The 16814-nt window shown below is 37.4% G+C and overlaps 1 protein-coding gene across 3 annotated transcripts; it reads left to right on the top strand.

The window, feature by feature from the left end:
* The first annotated feature begins 798 nt into the window (after nucleotides 1–798).
* DBF4 (DBF4-CDC7 kinase regulatory subunit) lies at nucleotides 799–14811 on the top strand. 3 transcript variants are annotated; one of them, XM_084213279.1, is made up of 12 exons: nucleotides 799–1057; nucleotides 2184–2362; nucleotides 3788–3982; nucleotides 5094–5144; nucleotides 5687–5756; nucleotides 5901–5977; nucleotides 7405–7435; nucleotides 7711–7753; nucleotides 9428–9556; nucleotides 11940–12054; nucleotides 12352–12479; nucleotides 13627–14811. In XM_084213279.1, exons 1-12 carry the CDS (start codon nucleotides 1012–1014, stop codon nucleotides 14690–14692), a joined length of 2130 nt encoding a protein of 709 aa, XP_084069405.1. In that variant the 5' UTR covers nucleotides 799–1011; the 3' UTR covers nucleotides 14693–14811. The 3 variants fall into 3 exon arrangements, with proteins under 3 accessions (XP_084069405.1, XP_084069404.1, XP_084069406.1); XM_084213278.1 differs by having other exon boundaries at nucleotides 7708–7753; XM_084213280.1 differs by lacking the exon at nucleotides 3788–3982 and having other exon boundaries at nucleotides 7708–7753.
* Nucleotides 14812–16814: the final 2003 nt, after the last annotated feature.

The raw sequence follows: 16814 nt of genomic DNA, 5'->3' as shown, positions 1-16814 counted from the left end.
TAAATGAATTACAACATTTACATGTTCTTACAAACCACATTAAATGTTTAACACGTATTGCTCTTAACTGCACCAGTGTTCACAAACGTGCAAATAATCTTTACAAAGACAAACTCCCAGTCTGTGGCCCGTAAATCGAAGCACTGCAGAATAATTGACCCAGCCCTTCTCTTGCTCCCAGCTCTCCTGAGAGAGCCCAGAAAGGTCTCCTGGCTGATCCCACAGCCACAGCCTGCTAGTGATGACTGTGTGTCCTGGCAAGCTCCTCCTGTAATAGGCAGGGATGGCTACTAATAATGCTACCATCAAATGTTAATTCCTTGAACGAGTCCTGCTCTATGGCTGCATAGGCACGGTCACAGCAATTTAGGAATGCATTCACAATATCTGCAAGTAGATAATAAAAATACTTCAGAAAATAAAATCCCCAAACAGAGGTATGTCTTTAAAAATACACCGCTATGCTTAAGTGCAGCCCTAACTTTGCTAGAAACGTTGATCTAAGCTTTTCATTGACTTCACAAGAACGTTTTGTTATTTTCACTACGCTTCAAGTTAGATAAAAAAGACTAAGTTGCACAAACCAACTCTGGCCTCTCAGGTGCTAACAACTGCAAGGGTGGGTGGGGATATTGTTTATTTTTCACGTATCTTTTAACTCAGAAAGGGACCGCTGCCCAGAATCGCGTACATACCCGTTTACCGGCGGCGCCCGCCGGGGGCAAAGGTCTCCGCGACTCAAGGACAGTCCGGGCTGCGGCGAGGAGAGCCGAGGAGAGCCGAGAAGAGCGGTGCCACTCCTACCCCTCCTCCAGAGCCGAGGCAGCCGCGCTCGGTCCCCACAGCCTCCTTCCCCTCCTTCCGCCCGCCCCTCGGCGGGAGGGGCCCGGCCCGCGCGGGCAGTTGGTGAGGGCGCAGCGGCCGCTGTGGTGGAGGCGGGAAGCCGGCGTGGAGCGGCTGTGCCCATCGGGGCTGCCGGCGGAGCAGAGCACGATGTGACTCCGCGGGAAGATGAAGCCGAGCGCTGCCGAGGCCGCCGACAAAGGAGCGCGTCCCCGTAAGCGGCGGGGGGCCGTGGGCAGCGCGGGGGAGCTGCCGCCGTTCGGGCCTTTCTTTGCCGGTGCCGCCATCCCGGCCGGGGCTGTGAGGCGCCGCCGCCCGCCTCGTGCCGGGCTTGGGCCCCAGCCGACCTCGGGCTGGCGCTGCGAGCGGGGGAGGCTGGAAGGGCCCTTGGTGCCTCCGGGAGGTACTGGTAAAAGTGTGTCCCTGGCGTGTGGGAAATGGCCGGGCCGCTGCCGGGCGAGCTGCTCCCCCTGGGCTTCTCTGGTATTTGTAGGGCGGGCTCCTTAGGCCCAGGGTGTGAGAAGGCGGCCCCTTTGCCAGAGAGACTCTTCAGTGCTATTGCAGTCCTGTTAATGCGCTCCAGACTTTTGATTGTCCCTGAGAAGTTTAATCTATGTGCTCCAATATTAGTTCCGGTGTTTAGAGTGTTAATTTTTAAACAGCCCTGCCATCTGTGTCGTAAGTATAACACTGTATTTGATCCGTGATCGTGTACAGAATTTTCCTTGCACACTTGCTTTTCATCCATCTTTTCTGTTTAGATTCTGGATCAGTTACACCAACCTATGTCTTCTAATTTTCTTATTTCTCTAGGTTTTTTTTGTCTTCCAGATCCTACAAGACTAACTGCTGTTCCTGTGTTACCGTGCTCAAAAGCCTTAGAGGATTTTGCGGCATGAGTAGTGGTTCTGTTCCCTTCCCTATCTAGGACTGTTTCAGGGAAGGAAGGCGTACTTAACGGAGGGACTGTTTTGCATGTTGCCTTTTTGTCTCCAGAAGAGGCCTGCTCACTTCCTGTGGCTGCTCTCATTGTCTTGGGCTTCTCCAAAAAAGAAGCAACTAGAATTAAGTCAGTGAGGAAGAAAGACCAATGTAAAACCAATATGTGGAATTGTGCTTTGAGTAACATGGTCTAGTGAAAGGTCTAGAACCTCCCTCCCTCTGCTTATGGCAGGGAGGTTGAAATTAGATGATCTCTAAGGTCCCTTCCAGCCCAAGCCTTTCTGTGGAAGCTTGGTCCATCCATTTCCATAATTTAGGAATTTTCCCTTTCAAAAATAAAACCAAAGTCCAGTTCTGTTTAAATTGCCTGGGATTTTTTTTTCTTTTTTTTTCCCCAGAAGATGGAATACAAGCAAAACCAGAAAAGATAAGATCTTCCCTGAAGAACATAAAGAAAGACACAGGAAAACCAGAGAAACTCAAATTTAAGCCGCTCACTGGGAAGGTGTTTTACCTCGATATCCCGTCAAATGTGATCTCTGAAAAGTTAGGAAAGGACCTGAAAGAGCTAGGAGGGGTAAGTTAATAATAGAGACTTATATGAACCTAGAAGGAAATGTGCACACGTGGAATGCCTTTTTTGTGTTCTTTGTGATTGCATATTGATGTTATTTGTAGTTACCTGAGATGGTGTCTTATTTTTCCATGTCTGTCTTAAACTTTAATCCAAATAATGAGCTTATCAACAAATTATTCTGTGGGCTTTCAAGAGAAGCTGCTTTCCCGACTGGAACAAAAGTTCTTATTAAGAAGTTTTGTTTTTATTTGATTATTCACCTGGCTTAAAATTTTATCCAAATTCATTTGGTTTCATTGGTCAAGGTGATTTTTCTTCTGCTGCTTCTGACTATATTGACATGTTTGCATGTTGCAACTAACCGTGTTCAGCTGAACCTGAAAGAGACTAAAGGAAGAATTTTGTATCTGTTTTCTGTAAGTTAGCAAACTTCACTAACAATGTTTTGCACAGGGTATCTTAATGACTGTTTTTGAATACTCTTACTTAAACAATAAGTTTTATGGGCATCTTACTAATTTTTTTCCTAATTCTCCTTTCTGTATGGAAGGAGCTCTTTGATACAAGCAAGTACAGGATACTTGGTGGGGAGGGCACTTAGAAGTGCCTCTCTCTGTACTTGCTGTGTCTGTAAAAGATCCATAGAGCAGAATTGAAAGGCACAGTTTCAAGCTGTGTGATTTGTGCTTTCCACACTGATTAGTGCAAAAGAGGAAAATGCCTCAAATTATACAATCTGACATGAAATAACAAGGCAGATAGTTGTTGATCACACTGTAGTTGGCAATGAAAGAGACTGAAGGAGTAACATGGAGGGGTAAACTCAGAATACCATTTCTATATTGTTGAGTATGAGAATATGAATCTACTTAAGACTTGACTTTTTTGAGAAATGTAATGGAAACTGTAAGTGTGAAACATGGTAGCTATTCTGAAATTTTAGTTTTTCTGCTGGTTCTAAACCCAGTTAATTTATAACTTCTTGCAGACTGTAAATCACATTTGCAAACACTGTCTTTAAGTTTCACTGAACACTTCTGTGTAATTTCTGTTACATAAAATTAGAGAAAGTTGTTTTTCTTAAATTAATATGTTATTCCTTAATGCAGTATTTGCATTCTTGTAATTGTAAAGTATTACAGGTAGGTAGTAAAAAATTGTAATAATCATAACAAAGCAAAGCTCTTTTAATAATTATTACAAAATTAAGAAATTTAAATTAGAATTTGTGACTGGTAAGATGCTAGTGCAATTTAATTGTCATTGTCATCCAGATATGTAGAAAATATTTTCTTGCTAACTCAGTGTTTTTGAACTTCATTGTTATAGAAGTTTTATCACTTTCCTTTAAAATATTCAATGTAAAATTGAGTTACTGATCTATTGTCTTGAAAAAAATTACTTATTTTATATCTTTATATTTAGAGAGTGGAGAGTTTTCTTAGTAAAGATATCAACTATCTGGTCACTAATAAAAAGGAGGCCAAATTTGCACCAACTCTTGGCCAGATTTCTCCTGTTCCTAGTCCAGAATCTGCACCTAATGGAGGAAATGGTTCACCTCATCCTAGCAACCGAAAAGATCGACATGATGGCAGTTCATTTAAGATAGCAGATACAGTAAGTTTCTTAGTAATAACACTGCAAATCAGGTGCAATCCATGGGATATGCTCTCACAGTTGTTCTCAGATTTTGTTTCCTAAAGGTGGCAGCAGTTCCTTGTGTGAATAGGGATTTTTCTTTCAAACATTCTTTTAAATTTTTTCAGGCTAACTTGTTAAACTTAAGTAACTCAGACTAATTCAGCAAATTTTTCGGAGCTTATTTGAAAAAGGATCCATTTTTGCAGATAAGAAGAGTATACTAAAGTATGTTCTAATATTTACTATGTCTGACAACATTGATGTTGTGTTTGACAGCTGGATCAGGCACATGATAACATCCAGTGATTTCTGTCTCTTTAGCAACACAGCCTATTAAAATCTGGCTGATTTGATGTTGTTAATGCTGATAGCTGCAGAAACACTCTCTGATAGAAGTAGGAATAAAAGTAAACATTATGAATATTAAGTTTTATTTGACCTCTTTCTTAGGGGATCACATTAATTGGAACAGTTGGTATCTGAATTTATGCAGGTTTATGTGAAGTTTCTTACATGGGCAAGTCTTGTGTCGTTTCAAAATACAGTTGAAAATCATTAGCTGTACTATATGTATGGTGCTTATTTAGAAAAATGACCAGGCTGCAGGCTAGTCTTTGTATTGCATGGGTGAGGTCACCTCATTTTGCAAACAACCTGGGTAGGTAAAGGCAGCTCATTATGAATGAACAGCAAAAAGTAGAAAAAGGAAATGCAGTGGTGATTGAAAAGCAGGGGATAAGACAGAGACTGGGATTATATTTATGACTGTAATTTTCACAAGCCTAGCTGATCAAACCTCATCTTTTGATGTCTGCTTCACTGGCTGCTTATTCCCACCATCTGCTTTCTTCCAGCACTAACATTGCAGTGGCCTTCTTTGGCTGAAAATGATTACTTGTTGGGGTTTTTTTGGTTGTAGGTCTTTTTCCCTTTCACTGTATCAACCATAACCCTGTGAGAAAGATGCACATTATTGAAAATTTGGCAATAGAATGAACAAAAGGAGACCCTCATAGCTAACGTGTATTTGTTAAGAGCAAAGTGAATTATCTCTCCTCACTACAAATGTGTTTCTGTTTTAATGTAGGTACGTATGAGCAGAGGAAAGTCCTTGGTTGAAAAAGCAATCAAAGAACAGGTAAGCCAATTAATCAGCAAACTTGTTCTTCAGAGCCTTGGTGGTTTGTTTTTCTAGAAAACAAGCAGTAGCATAAGTGGTCTTAGTGATTCTAGACAGGAGTCAGTCATGAAATACTCAGGCAGAAGTTGAGGGATTGTTCTAAGTGAAGTGTCAGGTATGTTTTCTGGGTACTTCTGAAGAATTGAAAGTCTGTGGAGTCTTAGGAAAAGTAGTAACATTTGTTAGTGTTGCTAATATAACTAGCATTTGAGAGGTGCTCATGAAATTAATGTATTTATTCATGGTCTTCAGATCTTGCTGTAAAAAGTGACCATAAAGAACAATTTTTGTTTTCTGAAGGTTAAATGTATTCTTTTGATGGTGAGGTGCTGTAATACAGAGAGAGACAGAAGAGGAGTCTAGGAGAGTGATATTCTTTTGGCTAGAAGCAAAGCATCTACATTGTAATCTCAGCTTTCATATTATATATTATATTTTTAATTATTTTAAGTAATTACGATGCATTGTTTAAGATTATTAATATCATTTATTGCTTGCAGGACTTAATCCCCTCTGGTAGTATACTATCCAATGCTTTGAGTTGGGGAGTGAAGATACTTCATATTGATGGTAAATATTTTTGTTAGATGAAGCCTGACTTCAACGTGTAACATTAATTTAACAGCTCTTTTGTTGAATTCAAAATATATTATATATTATGTCAGACATACAAAAATTGAGCCAACTGAGTATAATTCTCCCACTTTTTGCCAGATGTTAAGAATTGCATTGAACAAAAGAAAAGGGAGCTCTATCTAATCAAAAGAGCAGGCAGTTCTTCTAAAGATGTGGTAAGTGCCTCTCTGCCATTTATAAAAATGCTATTTGTTTTGTTAGCTAAGAAAACACAAAGTAATGAGGACTGCCTACTGTGAAGCTTGTGGATTTTATTTTAATGAAGGTATTCCTCATTTTCAGTTTTTCACAGACTAGTATGTCTTGTGGATTGATTTAAAAACCATCTTTGATAATACAAAGTACATGCTGTATGTTTCCACATTATTTAAAAATAACTTCAGTAGTAGCATTGATTCTATAGTGTGTAGAGCTGTGCTCTTCAAAGGATATCTAAGAGTCAGAAGTGCTGAACTGTCTGAAATTTCCATTCTGCTGTCCTCAAAAGTAATAAATAAAATGTATTGTTGTTTTAGTATGATGTAGATAGCAGCTAAGTTGCCTTGTATAATTTTCCCTGTGTCACAGTGATTAGAAATTCTTTCATTTTGATGGGCCATTTTGAAAAATCCTAGTTATGTTTCCTGGAGAAGCTGTCTCTATAAGGAATCTGCAACTCTTCTCTCATAGAGAATGAGCATCAAGCATCTTGAAGCTATTTTGCCAAGTATGTGGAGTTGGGGAGTGAAAACTGTAGTGAGGCATTAAAGCTTGTAGCTCTTGTGTGGTCCATCTGCAGTTGCTCTGTAATTTGTACAATTGTCTAGTTTAGCCATGGGCCTGATAAATAAAAGGAACCAAACTACCCAGCATGTGTTAGATTGTTTTGGAATGTAATATTGGCTAGTTCTTGAGGTCACATAAAATCCTCTGCCAAATCATCACTCTGTTTGTGGATAACGGGTGAGTTTTTTTTGCAAATAGTATAAAATGGGTTTCTACTTTTACCAGAATCAATTGCATATAACAGCTGATGCTTGAATGTAGATTTCACTTTTTTTCTGAAGACAAAATACTCCTCCAAATTTTAGTCTTCTTTGCTAAAAATAGTAAAAGACGCAGCCTGTGTAAATCCATTCAAATGAAGAGTTGTTTTAATTGGAAATACTTGCTCTTCTACAGGTTTTGGTGGCATTTGGCACTTTGCAGTTAATTAGGATTTACAAAGTGTTGTAAAAATGTTATCTGTATTAAAGACTGAACTTTCAACCATGGCAAGGTATTTTCAAGGTGAAGGGAGTAAGTGTGTAAATTTACCTTTCTGTGTTTCTTTGTTTTGATTTGCTGTTAGAAAAAATAAATTGAGGCATCTGAAGGAGAGCACTTCTTTTGTCAGCGTAGCAAGAAATACTTACTTGGGAAACATGTTGTCTTGTTTCAAAGTACTAATGAGCTTGTTTTTCTTAAAAATTCATCATGAGTGTATGAAGACATGATTAACACAGGGAGACTCTCATAACTTAAATTATCTACAGCTAAATCTTCAAGTACAATGCAGAATAATACTCACAGGGATTTTATACCATCTCTCTTTTTTCAATAGGAAAAACACGTTACTGCTCAAAAGTCAAAAAGTAAGTACTTCAATAATTTTAGAGGTTTCTGGCTTGATTTATTTTCTGAATGCTTAGAAATGTGCTACAGTTCTTCTGTGGTCAAATGTGCTGTACTCCAATTTGTATGTCCAAGAGAAGCATGTAGAGAGATTTTATGGAAATCAAGACTTTGTCAAAACCTGTATATAATGAGTTCTAAAATAAAGTCTGCTTATTTATTAAGCTGCTGGAGCAACTTGATAAATGATGAAAAGTATTTCTCTATTGATTTCCTTTTCTCCCCCTTTGAGCAGGTAGACTGAAAAGTCCATTTATCAGGGTGGAAGATAGGAGTTGGTAAGTGTTCCCTTCATGCATTTAGTAATGGGGTTCTCAAACTGAGTAATTCAGAATTACTTGAGGAAGTGCATCCTTAAATCTCAATTCCTTGCAACTTCCTGACTTCAAATGTCAAGTGTACTACCCCCTTAAAATGACATACAAATGTCTTTAGCCACCAAATGAGATTGAGCAAGTAGTAGTATAGTAGGGAATATTTGCAGTAGGTGAAGGAAGTGGCAAGTTAACAGGTAACTCCAGTTTGTAGATCATGAGAGTGGGTTCTTTGGGTTACTTCCTACCAAGGAATGAAAGGGAGTCTTGAACCTTTACATCTTTCCTTAGATCCAAATCTTGTAGTCCAAAACTTTGCACACTGAATTCCACTCCTGCAGTTCCCACTCAATTACATTCATCTCCTGCTGAGACTCTTTAGACTTAAGGAAAGTGAAGTTATTAGTTAAAATAATTAATTGAAACTGGGTTTAATTTCCTGTTCAATCATTTCTTTTTAAAAGGAAAAATTACAAGCCATTAATCTGATTTCAATATCCACTGTAGCATGAGTTCTGATACTTTCAGCCTTGAAAAATTTCACGTCTTTCTGGTCCTGTAATTAGTCTTTGTTGTGTAAGAAAATGCCAGTTAGCCAGAAGTTGAGAGAACAATGAATTGGAAAAAAAGTTTGGTTCTGCACAGCATAATTTGCACCTTTAAATTCCTGAGTAACTTCTGAGTTATGGTGTTGTTTATAAGCACTAAAATCTTTGACCTAATTTCTCGGACACTTTCCTGAATTGAAAAAAGACATGTAAACCTGGTTGTACACTGTGAGTTGGTGCAATAGGTATGAGGGATTTGGGGATAGTGGGGAGAACTGGACCAACAGAGTTGTAAGGATCAGAAATGAATATATAAATATATGTGAATTTCACAATGTAGTGAAAACACTTGAAACACTTCTAAATATTTATGTAACATAATGTTTTTTAATGTTTGTGCAACATAAGTAACAGTTCAGAAGCAGAAGGTGATGCTTTACTGTTGTGTTATGTTTTCCAGACTTGTTCTTGTGGTTTTGCCTGGGTAGCTTATAATAGTAATGTGGGGAAAAAAATCAGACTGAACTCTGCCATCAGCATTTAAGTCAACTGATTTTTCAGTATGTGAACTTTTGACATGTCCTATTTTGGAAGTTCTTAATCTATTCAGAGCACTGGTATGGTTGCTAGTTCTGGTATCTCAGAAAGTACAGTGGTGTACAGGAACATTGTTTTTCTGAAAAATGAAAAAGTTTTTATATTTTGAATGGTGAGTATTTTTTTTAAAGAAAATGATAAAATAAATTTTAAAAAGGCATTGGATGTTGGGAACTGCTGTAGCTGCTTCTCAGGAGCACAATTGCACTGTTGTCCAAATTGTTCTTGGGTTTATTGGTTTCCTAACTCACAGCAACTAATAGGCACACAAGTCATATCCCAAGGAATGTGTAAGGTAGCTATGGAAACTGAAGGAAAGTATCAAGGAAAAAATTAATGACTTATTCTAAGATATTTATCTGTTTGGCATTCTGCGTATGTCATATGTAAAAGAGAAGCACTTGTTCAAGATTTTGGACCTGGAGTAATGTATGCAATTAAGATTTTTTTCCATTTTTGATGTTTCTCTTGCACTTGTTTTCTGTTAATACAGCCAGTACCGACCATTTTATCTGCAGTTACTGAGTTTTCCGTTTCTGAACTATTGTGTTCCAAAGCCATATAGTCCATTTGAGGTGGATAAGAAGTATCCTGGTCAAAAGCAAACTCAGTCAAAGGAAAGGTTTGTTGAAAATTTTATTTTATTGAGGTTTGGGTAGAGAAGAGAGTTGTTCTCTGAATTATTCTATGACTAATTGTGTTCTAAAATAATTTCTCAACTTCTAATTTTCTGTGCTGTTTAATACTATTAGACTATTAGCCATGTCTCATCAATGTATCTACTGCACTGTTGGTGTCTTTCTATCTGCACCCCCTTTATCCTGTCTTTAGTCCTTTTTTTGGGCATACAGATGCATACATCCAAAAATGTGGCCTTCTCCTTTCACTGTGGGTCAGCATAAGATATTTCTTTCATTTCTCCCACTGGTTTCTTCTTTGTCCTTATCTTGGATGCTGTTTAGTAAGTATTTCACAGGAAGTGGGTTTCTTAAGACTTCTTTTGAATTTGTCCATATAGTGCTGAAATAAGTAGTTGAAATTTTTAAAGCAGTGATATTCAATCACAGTGCCCATGATAAAGAGTGTATATTGTTGATAGTTTATAGAAATTGGATAGACTGCTAATACTGCTTCAGCTCTTCAAAGATGAAAAGTGGATGCCAGCTGCCCAGTGGAATCGCAGCTGGTTTAACAGCAAGTATTTACATAATACATGCTGGCATTCAGGCTCGATTTGAGCACTACAGATGCAGTTAGAACTTCAGCAAACCAGTTTTTTGATTTGAAACTTATTTAAGAGTCTTAACTGTTTTTTGTAAATCAGTGGGGTTTTAAAATTTTTTTCTACCTGTATTTTTTCATTGACTTCTAAAATTGATTCATGTGAGAGAGTAAATATATTTAGGTGGGGGGCAGCTTTGCTATATGTGGAACTCTGTGTTTCGTGAGTTGCTGCTTTTCTGTCCTTGGGGCTGTAGACTTGCATAGCTGTGATACCTGTTTTCTTTATGAAGTTGCTTCTCCACAGTTCTGTCCAGTCTTGCTTGACTGTAATACAGTGCTGGAGGTTTCAGCTGATATTGCCATCATGCTTTTTTTTTTTTTTTTTTTAATTGCAAGGAAGGTGGCAGTATGAAAAGGCAAAAAACGTATATTGCAGGGGTTACTGCTGTATTAATAAGGCAGTTTCTGATTGTGTCTCTTCAGAGGATGTTGGAAAACCCTGTTCTTTTTAAAGCATTAACAAAAAGGCATTTTTTGTTTAGATGTATTAAGGAATATGATATATTAAAAATTTTAGGATTTATGTTTGAATAAATATTCCTAATTCATACTTCATGTGGGCACATACCAAAGAGATGTTTAGGTGGGAGAATGTTTTATACTCAGCAGGTGAATGTGACCAGTGTCAGTTTTGGGAGAGAGAGGGGGGGAATGTTCACTTGCTTTGCTTCAACAAGTTTTTCTCCCAGGTAAAGACAAAGTTGTTAGTTCTACTTGCTTCTGCATTGGGCAAGACCTGCAGACTTACTCTGTCTTCAGATGATCCATTCTATTGCTTCTATCCTGCTTTACTGGTTCTGCATGAGGTTTACTGTTTTCTGGAGGGAAGGTGTGAAGGCTGGTGGAACAGTTAAAGCACACATTAGAGCTCCCTGGCCTGGGGAACACAAGAAATGCTGGGGAAGGGTGTTAATGTTAAGTGTTTTTATGCTTTGTAAACTAGAGATTTTTCAAGACAGATTTTTAGATGTAAAGTTCTGCGCTTACATCTGCAGCAGCTTGGTAAAATCCGTCAGTGATTTTTGGGTAACAGGGAGATGGAACTATTCCTTCAAAGTCAAGAGGAAGTAGTTTGACTTTGCTTTGCTGCTGGCATATCAACTGTAGGTGGTTTAATAGTGGATTGTAGCAACAGTAGCTCTTCCCAGATGAGAATTCTGAAGATCATGGAGCAGCTGTTGAAAATCTCTTCATATTTTAATGTCCAGGAAGAACTTTAGGTTCGTTTTTTTGCATTCCCACTTAGCCTTTATCTAGAAAAACAGGACAAAATGGCATTTGGTCAGCATATTCAAAATTATGTACAACCAACAGTGGGTGTTAAAATCTTAGAATTTTTTTTTTTTTCTGTTTCTAGTTAGGGTTTTATCAGCTGTGCATAGAGACTTCTAAATGCCCTTTGATTTTTATTTGTTTAGCAATTTTGTGTTTATGCTGAGTCAATGATAGTAGTATGTCTATACTGGATGTTCTGTGCTTACGTATAATTCCACTGGGTGTGCCTGTCTTCTTGCAGTAAACGTTTCTGGGTTTTGTTTGTTTGATTTTAAATTTAACTCTTCGGGTTTTTTAAGTGTTGACTAAAATAATGTAAATAGTTTAAGGGGAAATAAAGGTTTGCTTTGGGAGTGTTTTTTTAAGTGAGTAAGAATGAACGTACTGTGAGGGGCAAGTTGAGCACTCAGTTCCATGTTTAAGACTCATTAATATTCTCTTAACAGAAACAAAATAAACAGTGACAAGGATTGTGGAATGCCTGCTCAGTTGCCTCAGAAGGACAAAAAAAAGAGAGGATATTGTGAATGTTGTGGGAAGAAATATGAAGATCTGCAAACAGTATGTGAAATGTCAAGTATATGCTTTGATACCATCATATAATGTGGTATCACCAGAGGTTTCCCTGTAATTTTTTATTTTAAAATATTTTTCTGAATTACCAGCAAATTAGTATTTGCCGCATGTTAGAAGAAGCAATTAAGAATTAAAACCTACCTCTGATAGCTGTAGGCACTAGTAATTCATGCCTTAGGGATGCTGGTGGTAAATTAATGATATTTACTTGATTGCTTGTTGTGCTGTTGACTTGTATATTGATATCTGTCATATTAGATTTATGTTTTTTCTTTATTGCAGCATCTTGAAAGTGAGCGGCACCGAAATTTTGCACAAAGCACACAGTATAAGGTTGTTGATGATATCATCTCAAAGTTAGATTATGAGTTTGTTGCGTACAAAGATGATGATACAGGAAAAATAAAAAGGTGAGTTATATATTGTAAATTCTAAAGACTCTGTGAGTCAGGACACTGAACATAATGATATAGCTTTGAAATTCTTGATCTGAATAGAACAGGATAAATTCATGTTTTTAAGGCTGAAATAAATAATGGAAAGTTTCGATGAGGGTGTATGTGACAAATCAGTTTTGTAAAGCAGAACTTAGATGACATCAGAGAAAGTTGCGACTGAAAGTTGCCACAAGTTGTTCTACATATCTTCAGTTCCTGTAACACAAAATCTCCTGTACTGAACTATTGCTAACAGAAAGACAGCAATGTCTAGACATCTTGTTCTGAATGATTTGTCATACTTAGTAGTCTAAGGACAGAAAATCAGTCAATCTGGTGTCCTTACTTGTGAAAAACTTCCTACCTGTACTCTAAACCTCTTTGCTTCTGTGCTGCCTGTGCAGGACCGAGGAAGCAAATGTTCCTTTCTTTATGCTCAAGAGCTTGAAAGGGCGATAAAGGCTTGTTTGGTGTTTTGGGCTGTGGGCACCAGGGTCCTTGTTATGTGAAGCAGTAAGATTGTTCAAGGTTGCTCTAATTTTTTGGAAATGAGTCAGGAGATAAGGAACAACTTTCTTGTTTATTTATTTAAAAAATGCAAGTAATAAAGAAATAAAGATAGTGAAATCAAAGGAAATGCAAATAGAATCAAACAACTGATAGACTAATGAAAGCAATCTTTTATTTCTTTTATGATTTCAAAATACTCAGAGTTGTTAGGCTTGAAATCCTGTCAAGAAAATCATGTTAATTTTGTGTAAATATTATAGAATATTTGTAAGTATTTATAGTAATTGCATTATATTACCTTCTGTTGTTCTCAATGCCAGTGTAAATTGAGGTTTTTCTGAAATACTAGACTACATTGTGTGTTTTTAAAACAATGTCATGAGCTGTAGGAATCAGTAAGAAAACATCAAAACTATAAGGCACTCTGCTCCTGTAGAAGTAGTGTGTTGCTACCCTAAATATATCTTTCCTTGAGGAATCAAAACAAAAGCCCCTTTGTCAGTTCAGTTGCTTTTCTAGAATCAGTTGCATATCGAGTTACATTTATGTATGCATGGGATTTTTATGTTAGCTTTATGTTAGCTAATATTTTTAAACAATTTCATTGTAGGACAAAATGTAGCACAGGATGTTTTTCTCCTATTATTGGAAAGATAACCAGACCAGATGAGCTGAAAGAGCGACTGAAAAAGCAACGCATTGCTTTGAAAACTTACTCCTGGAAGGATACTGCAATGCAGGCTCTCAAACTGGATCGCCAGCCTGCAGAAGTACAGCCAAATTCTGTGCCAATACCTACCCCTGTTTCTGCATCTGTCTGTTCAGTTGTTTATTGTCACCCATCACAACCTTCAGAACTAAAAAGTAAATTCAAAATTAATAATGAAAATATTAAGACTGATTGCTCCTGTGCTGTGAAGTTACAAGAGACTGTTGTATCATCAAATTCCATACAGCCACCCCTTCAGAAAACTGACAAAGTGTACACAGAGAACTTGTCTCGAGCTCCTGAGCTGTTCAGCAAGGAAATACTGGAACCAGATGAAAGTAAAAGGAATGTGCAGTGTTTTCAGGAAGGAATGGATATTTTATATTCTCATACTCAAGTTACAGATTTTAGTGAAAAAGACAGAAACTTAGTGCAGCAAAAACGAAAATTAAATAATTCAGTAGTTCTACCAGCAAAGTGTTTGAAAAAAGCAGATGCCAATCCTACATTTGTCAAGAAACATAACAATTTATGTGATAATCATCAACAAATGCAGCACAATGTCGTTCTGGAGGCTGAGGTATCTGATCCTGCTGTGAACAAAGAACTTAATGCATCAGCTGCCAGCTCTGCCCACAGTTCACCGTCTGGAAAGCTGCTCAGAAAAGTGAAGCTTAATTTGAGAAAGAATAAAAGAGAAACCCGGAAACAGAATATGGAGTTACATGTAAAGAATTCAGATGGACTGTCTGTTCCTGAAGAGAAGAGAAGCACTTGTAGCTCATCACTGCAGACCCTATTGGAGTTATTTCAGACAAGTGAAAGAAACTCAGAATTTGGAGGTTTTTCAAGTTATACTGAGAACAAATGTTCAATGAGCATAAATGATACATGTGAAGGGCAGAGTGCAAATGTTTTGTGGTCATTATTTTCCTCTTCATCCTCATCCCCATTTTTTGGATTTTAATACTGGTTTATTTAATATAATGAATTTTTAATTGACTTGAAAATTTAAGATTTTATTCATGGAGACTTAAATTGCTGTATTATATGTACAGATTATTTGGTTTTCAAGTTTTTTAATGCAAAAGCTTCTGTATATGTAAATAAGAAAAATAAAACTAAGTTCTGCTTTGGTCATGTGTTTTGGGGTTTTTTTAAATGTACTGCTTTGTTGTGTCTGGTAAAATGCTGTGACCCCACATTTGGATTAAATGAATTGCTAGGCAAAGCATGATGCTGATGCATTTAGATAGCCAATGATTTTAGAAAATTACCCTATGATACATACCAAGTAACCAAATTAAAAATAACGGGATGTTCCACTGTAAGTAGTCCATTACTCACAGATTGCTGATGTTTTACTAGCATTTAGTTGCTTCCCTTTTCTGTTCTGCTGCTTTAATAGAGAACACAGTCACAAAGATGTACATTACATTCTTTGACTACTCTGATGTATTATTATTAAATTAAAACTATTGTGTGTTTCAGCTAATAAGAAGGCAGTCAGATGTATGTATTTTCATTGGGGGGAAAACAAGCAAACAAGAAACCAATAGGACAGGTAGGTATCTGATCGACTTGGGTAATTTGATTTTTCTTTGGAGAAGCCAGCATGTCAGATTGGCTTTACTCAGAAGCTGAGTGAAAGACACAAGTGAGAGTTGGGAAGACTTTTTTTTTAATAATGCAGCTCTTTACCAGAGCTGATTTCTTTCAGAATTCCCATATCTGTAAATCATGAGAGGGCACAAGTATGGAATTACAAGAGACAAAGCTTTATTAATAAATGTAGAGTGCCTTAAGGTCATATGAGAGATCTCAACCACAGAAATTACTTTCATTAACTTTTGCATAAATTACGTGTTGGCATTTTCATCTCTGGTCCATTTAATATTCTCAAATTCAGTGCTTTTACAGTTAAAGTGCGTTAATGTTGCAGGCTATTGTATGTCCTTTATAGGCTCTTCTATGAGGGGTAGGTAAAGTTGCTTGGAGTCCAGGAATAGGTGAGGAAAATGATAAAAATTTTATTTCCTTTACAAGGTGTATGAATTGGAAGCTTAATGACGAAAGTAGCTGCTTCGGCTGTTACTGTCACCTTTAAAGGTGACATTCCTTATTCCCCTGTTAATGTAACTGCATGTACAGTCTCGTGAGGACTGCTTTTGGCTTCTCCATCTTACTGGTCACTTCTGGCTTGATTTGTGGTTAATTCTGATCTGGATTCACATCCAGAAATATAGAAAGCCATGACAGAAATGAGTAAAATTCACATTTTAAAGAGGAGTTGATCTTGGGTGTGTATTTAGTTTTTGCTTGCAAATTACCAGTATATAGTACTCTAGGACTGGGACTTTAAAAGTAGAAGATTGAAGCAATTACTTTGTTCTTCATTTTGAATGACACTTCAGTGATTGCTTTCTGGTTCAGTGAGTTCAATATATTTTAGGAACAAGTGTTTTGACTGTTTTTCTTCTATTGAGATAATTTTGTCCGGGTGGAGGTTTTTGGTTGGGTTTTTTGTTTGGTTGGTTGGAGTTTCTCTGGATGTGGTTTTTTCTAACTTTTGGTTCAGTTCTAAAAGTAAAAGTTAGAAAAAGTTGCATTTCCCTCTAAAACATTGCAGCAATCTGCCAGTAAGTATTTCTTGCTTCTGCCTCTCTGCTTCCATCCCTGAGGCGCACATTCCTTAGCTGCTCTGGTGGCCTCCACCGGTGCATGGCTATTGATGCACTTAAGAATTGCTGCAATGATAATGGTGAGCGGTGGGGTGGAAGAAGTCACGTTAGTGTATCTATCTACTCATCAGATAAACAGTGTGTGTGTTTTGCATATGATTAAATGCAGTCCTAGAACATGTTAGCGCAACAGGCGCTGCTAAGACAAGTTTTGAGCACATTAGAATCTTGAAGGGAAAAAATAAATCTGAAGTTTGTCATTAAAATATGAAGACTGTTCGTTGTAACCCAGAACAAGATTAGGAGAGTCACTGCTACTGGTTGCAAAAAGCAGTTCTAGTCATGATGCAGATTTTGTTTACTGGTCACTTCAGTGTATGTTAGAGTCCCCTTTGTCATATGTTCACT

Source organism: Fringilla coelebs, assembly GCF_963513975.1.
Source record: "Fringilla coelebs genome assembly, chromosome: 1".
Classification (NCBI taxonomy): domain Eukaryota; kingdom Metazoa; phylum Chordata; class Aves; order Passeriformes; family Fringillidae; genus Fringilla; species Fringilla coelebs.
Note: the sequence above shows the minus strand (reverse complement) of the source record. Positions and strands in the feature narration are given on the sequence as shown.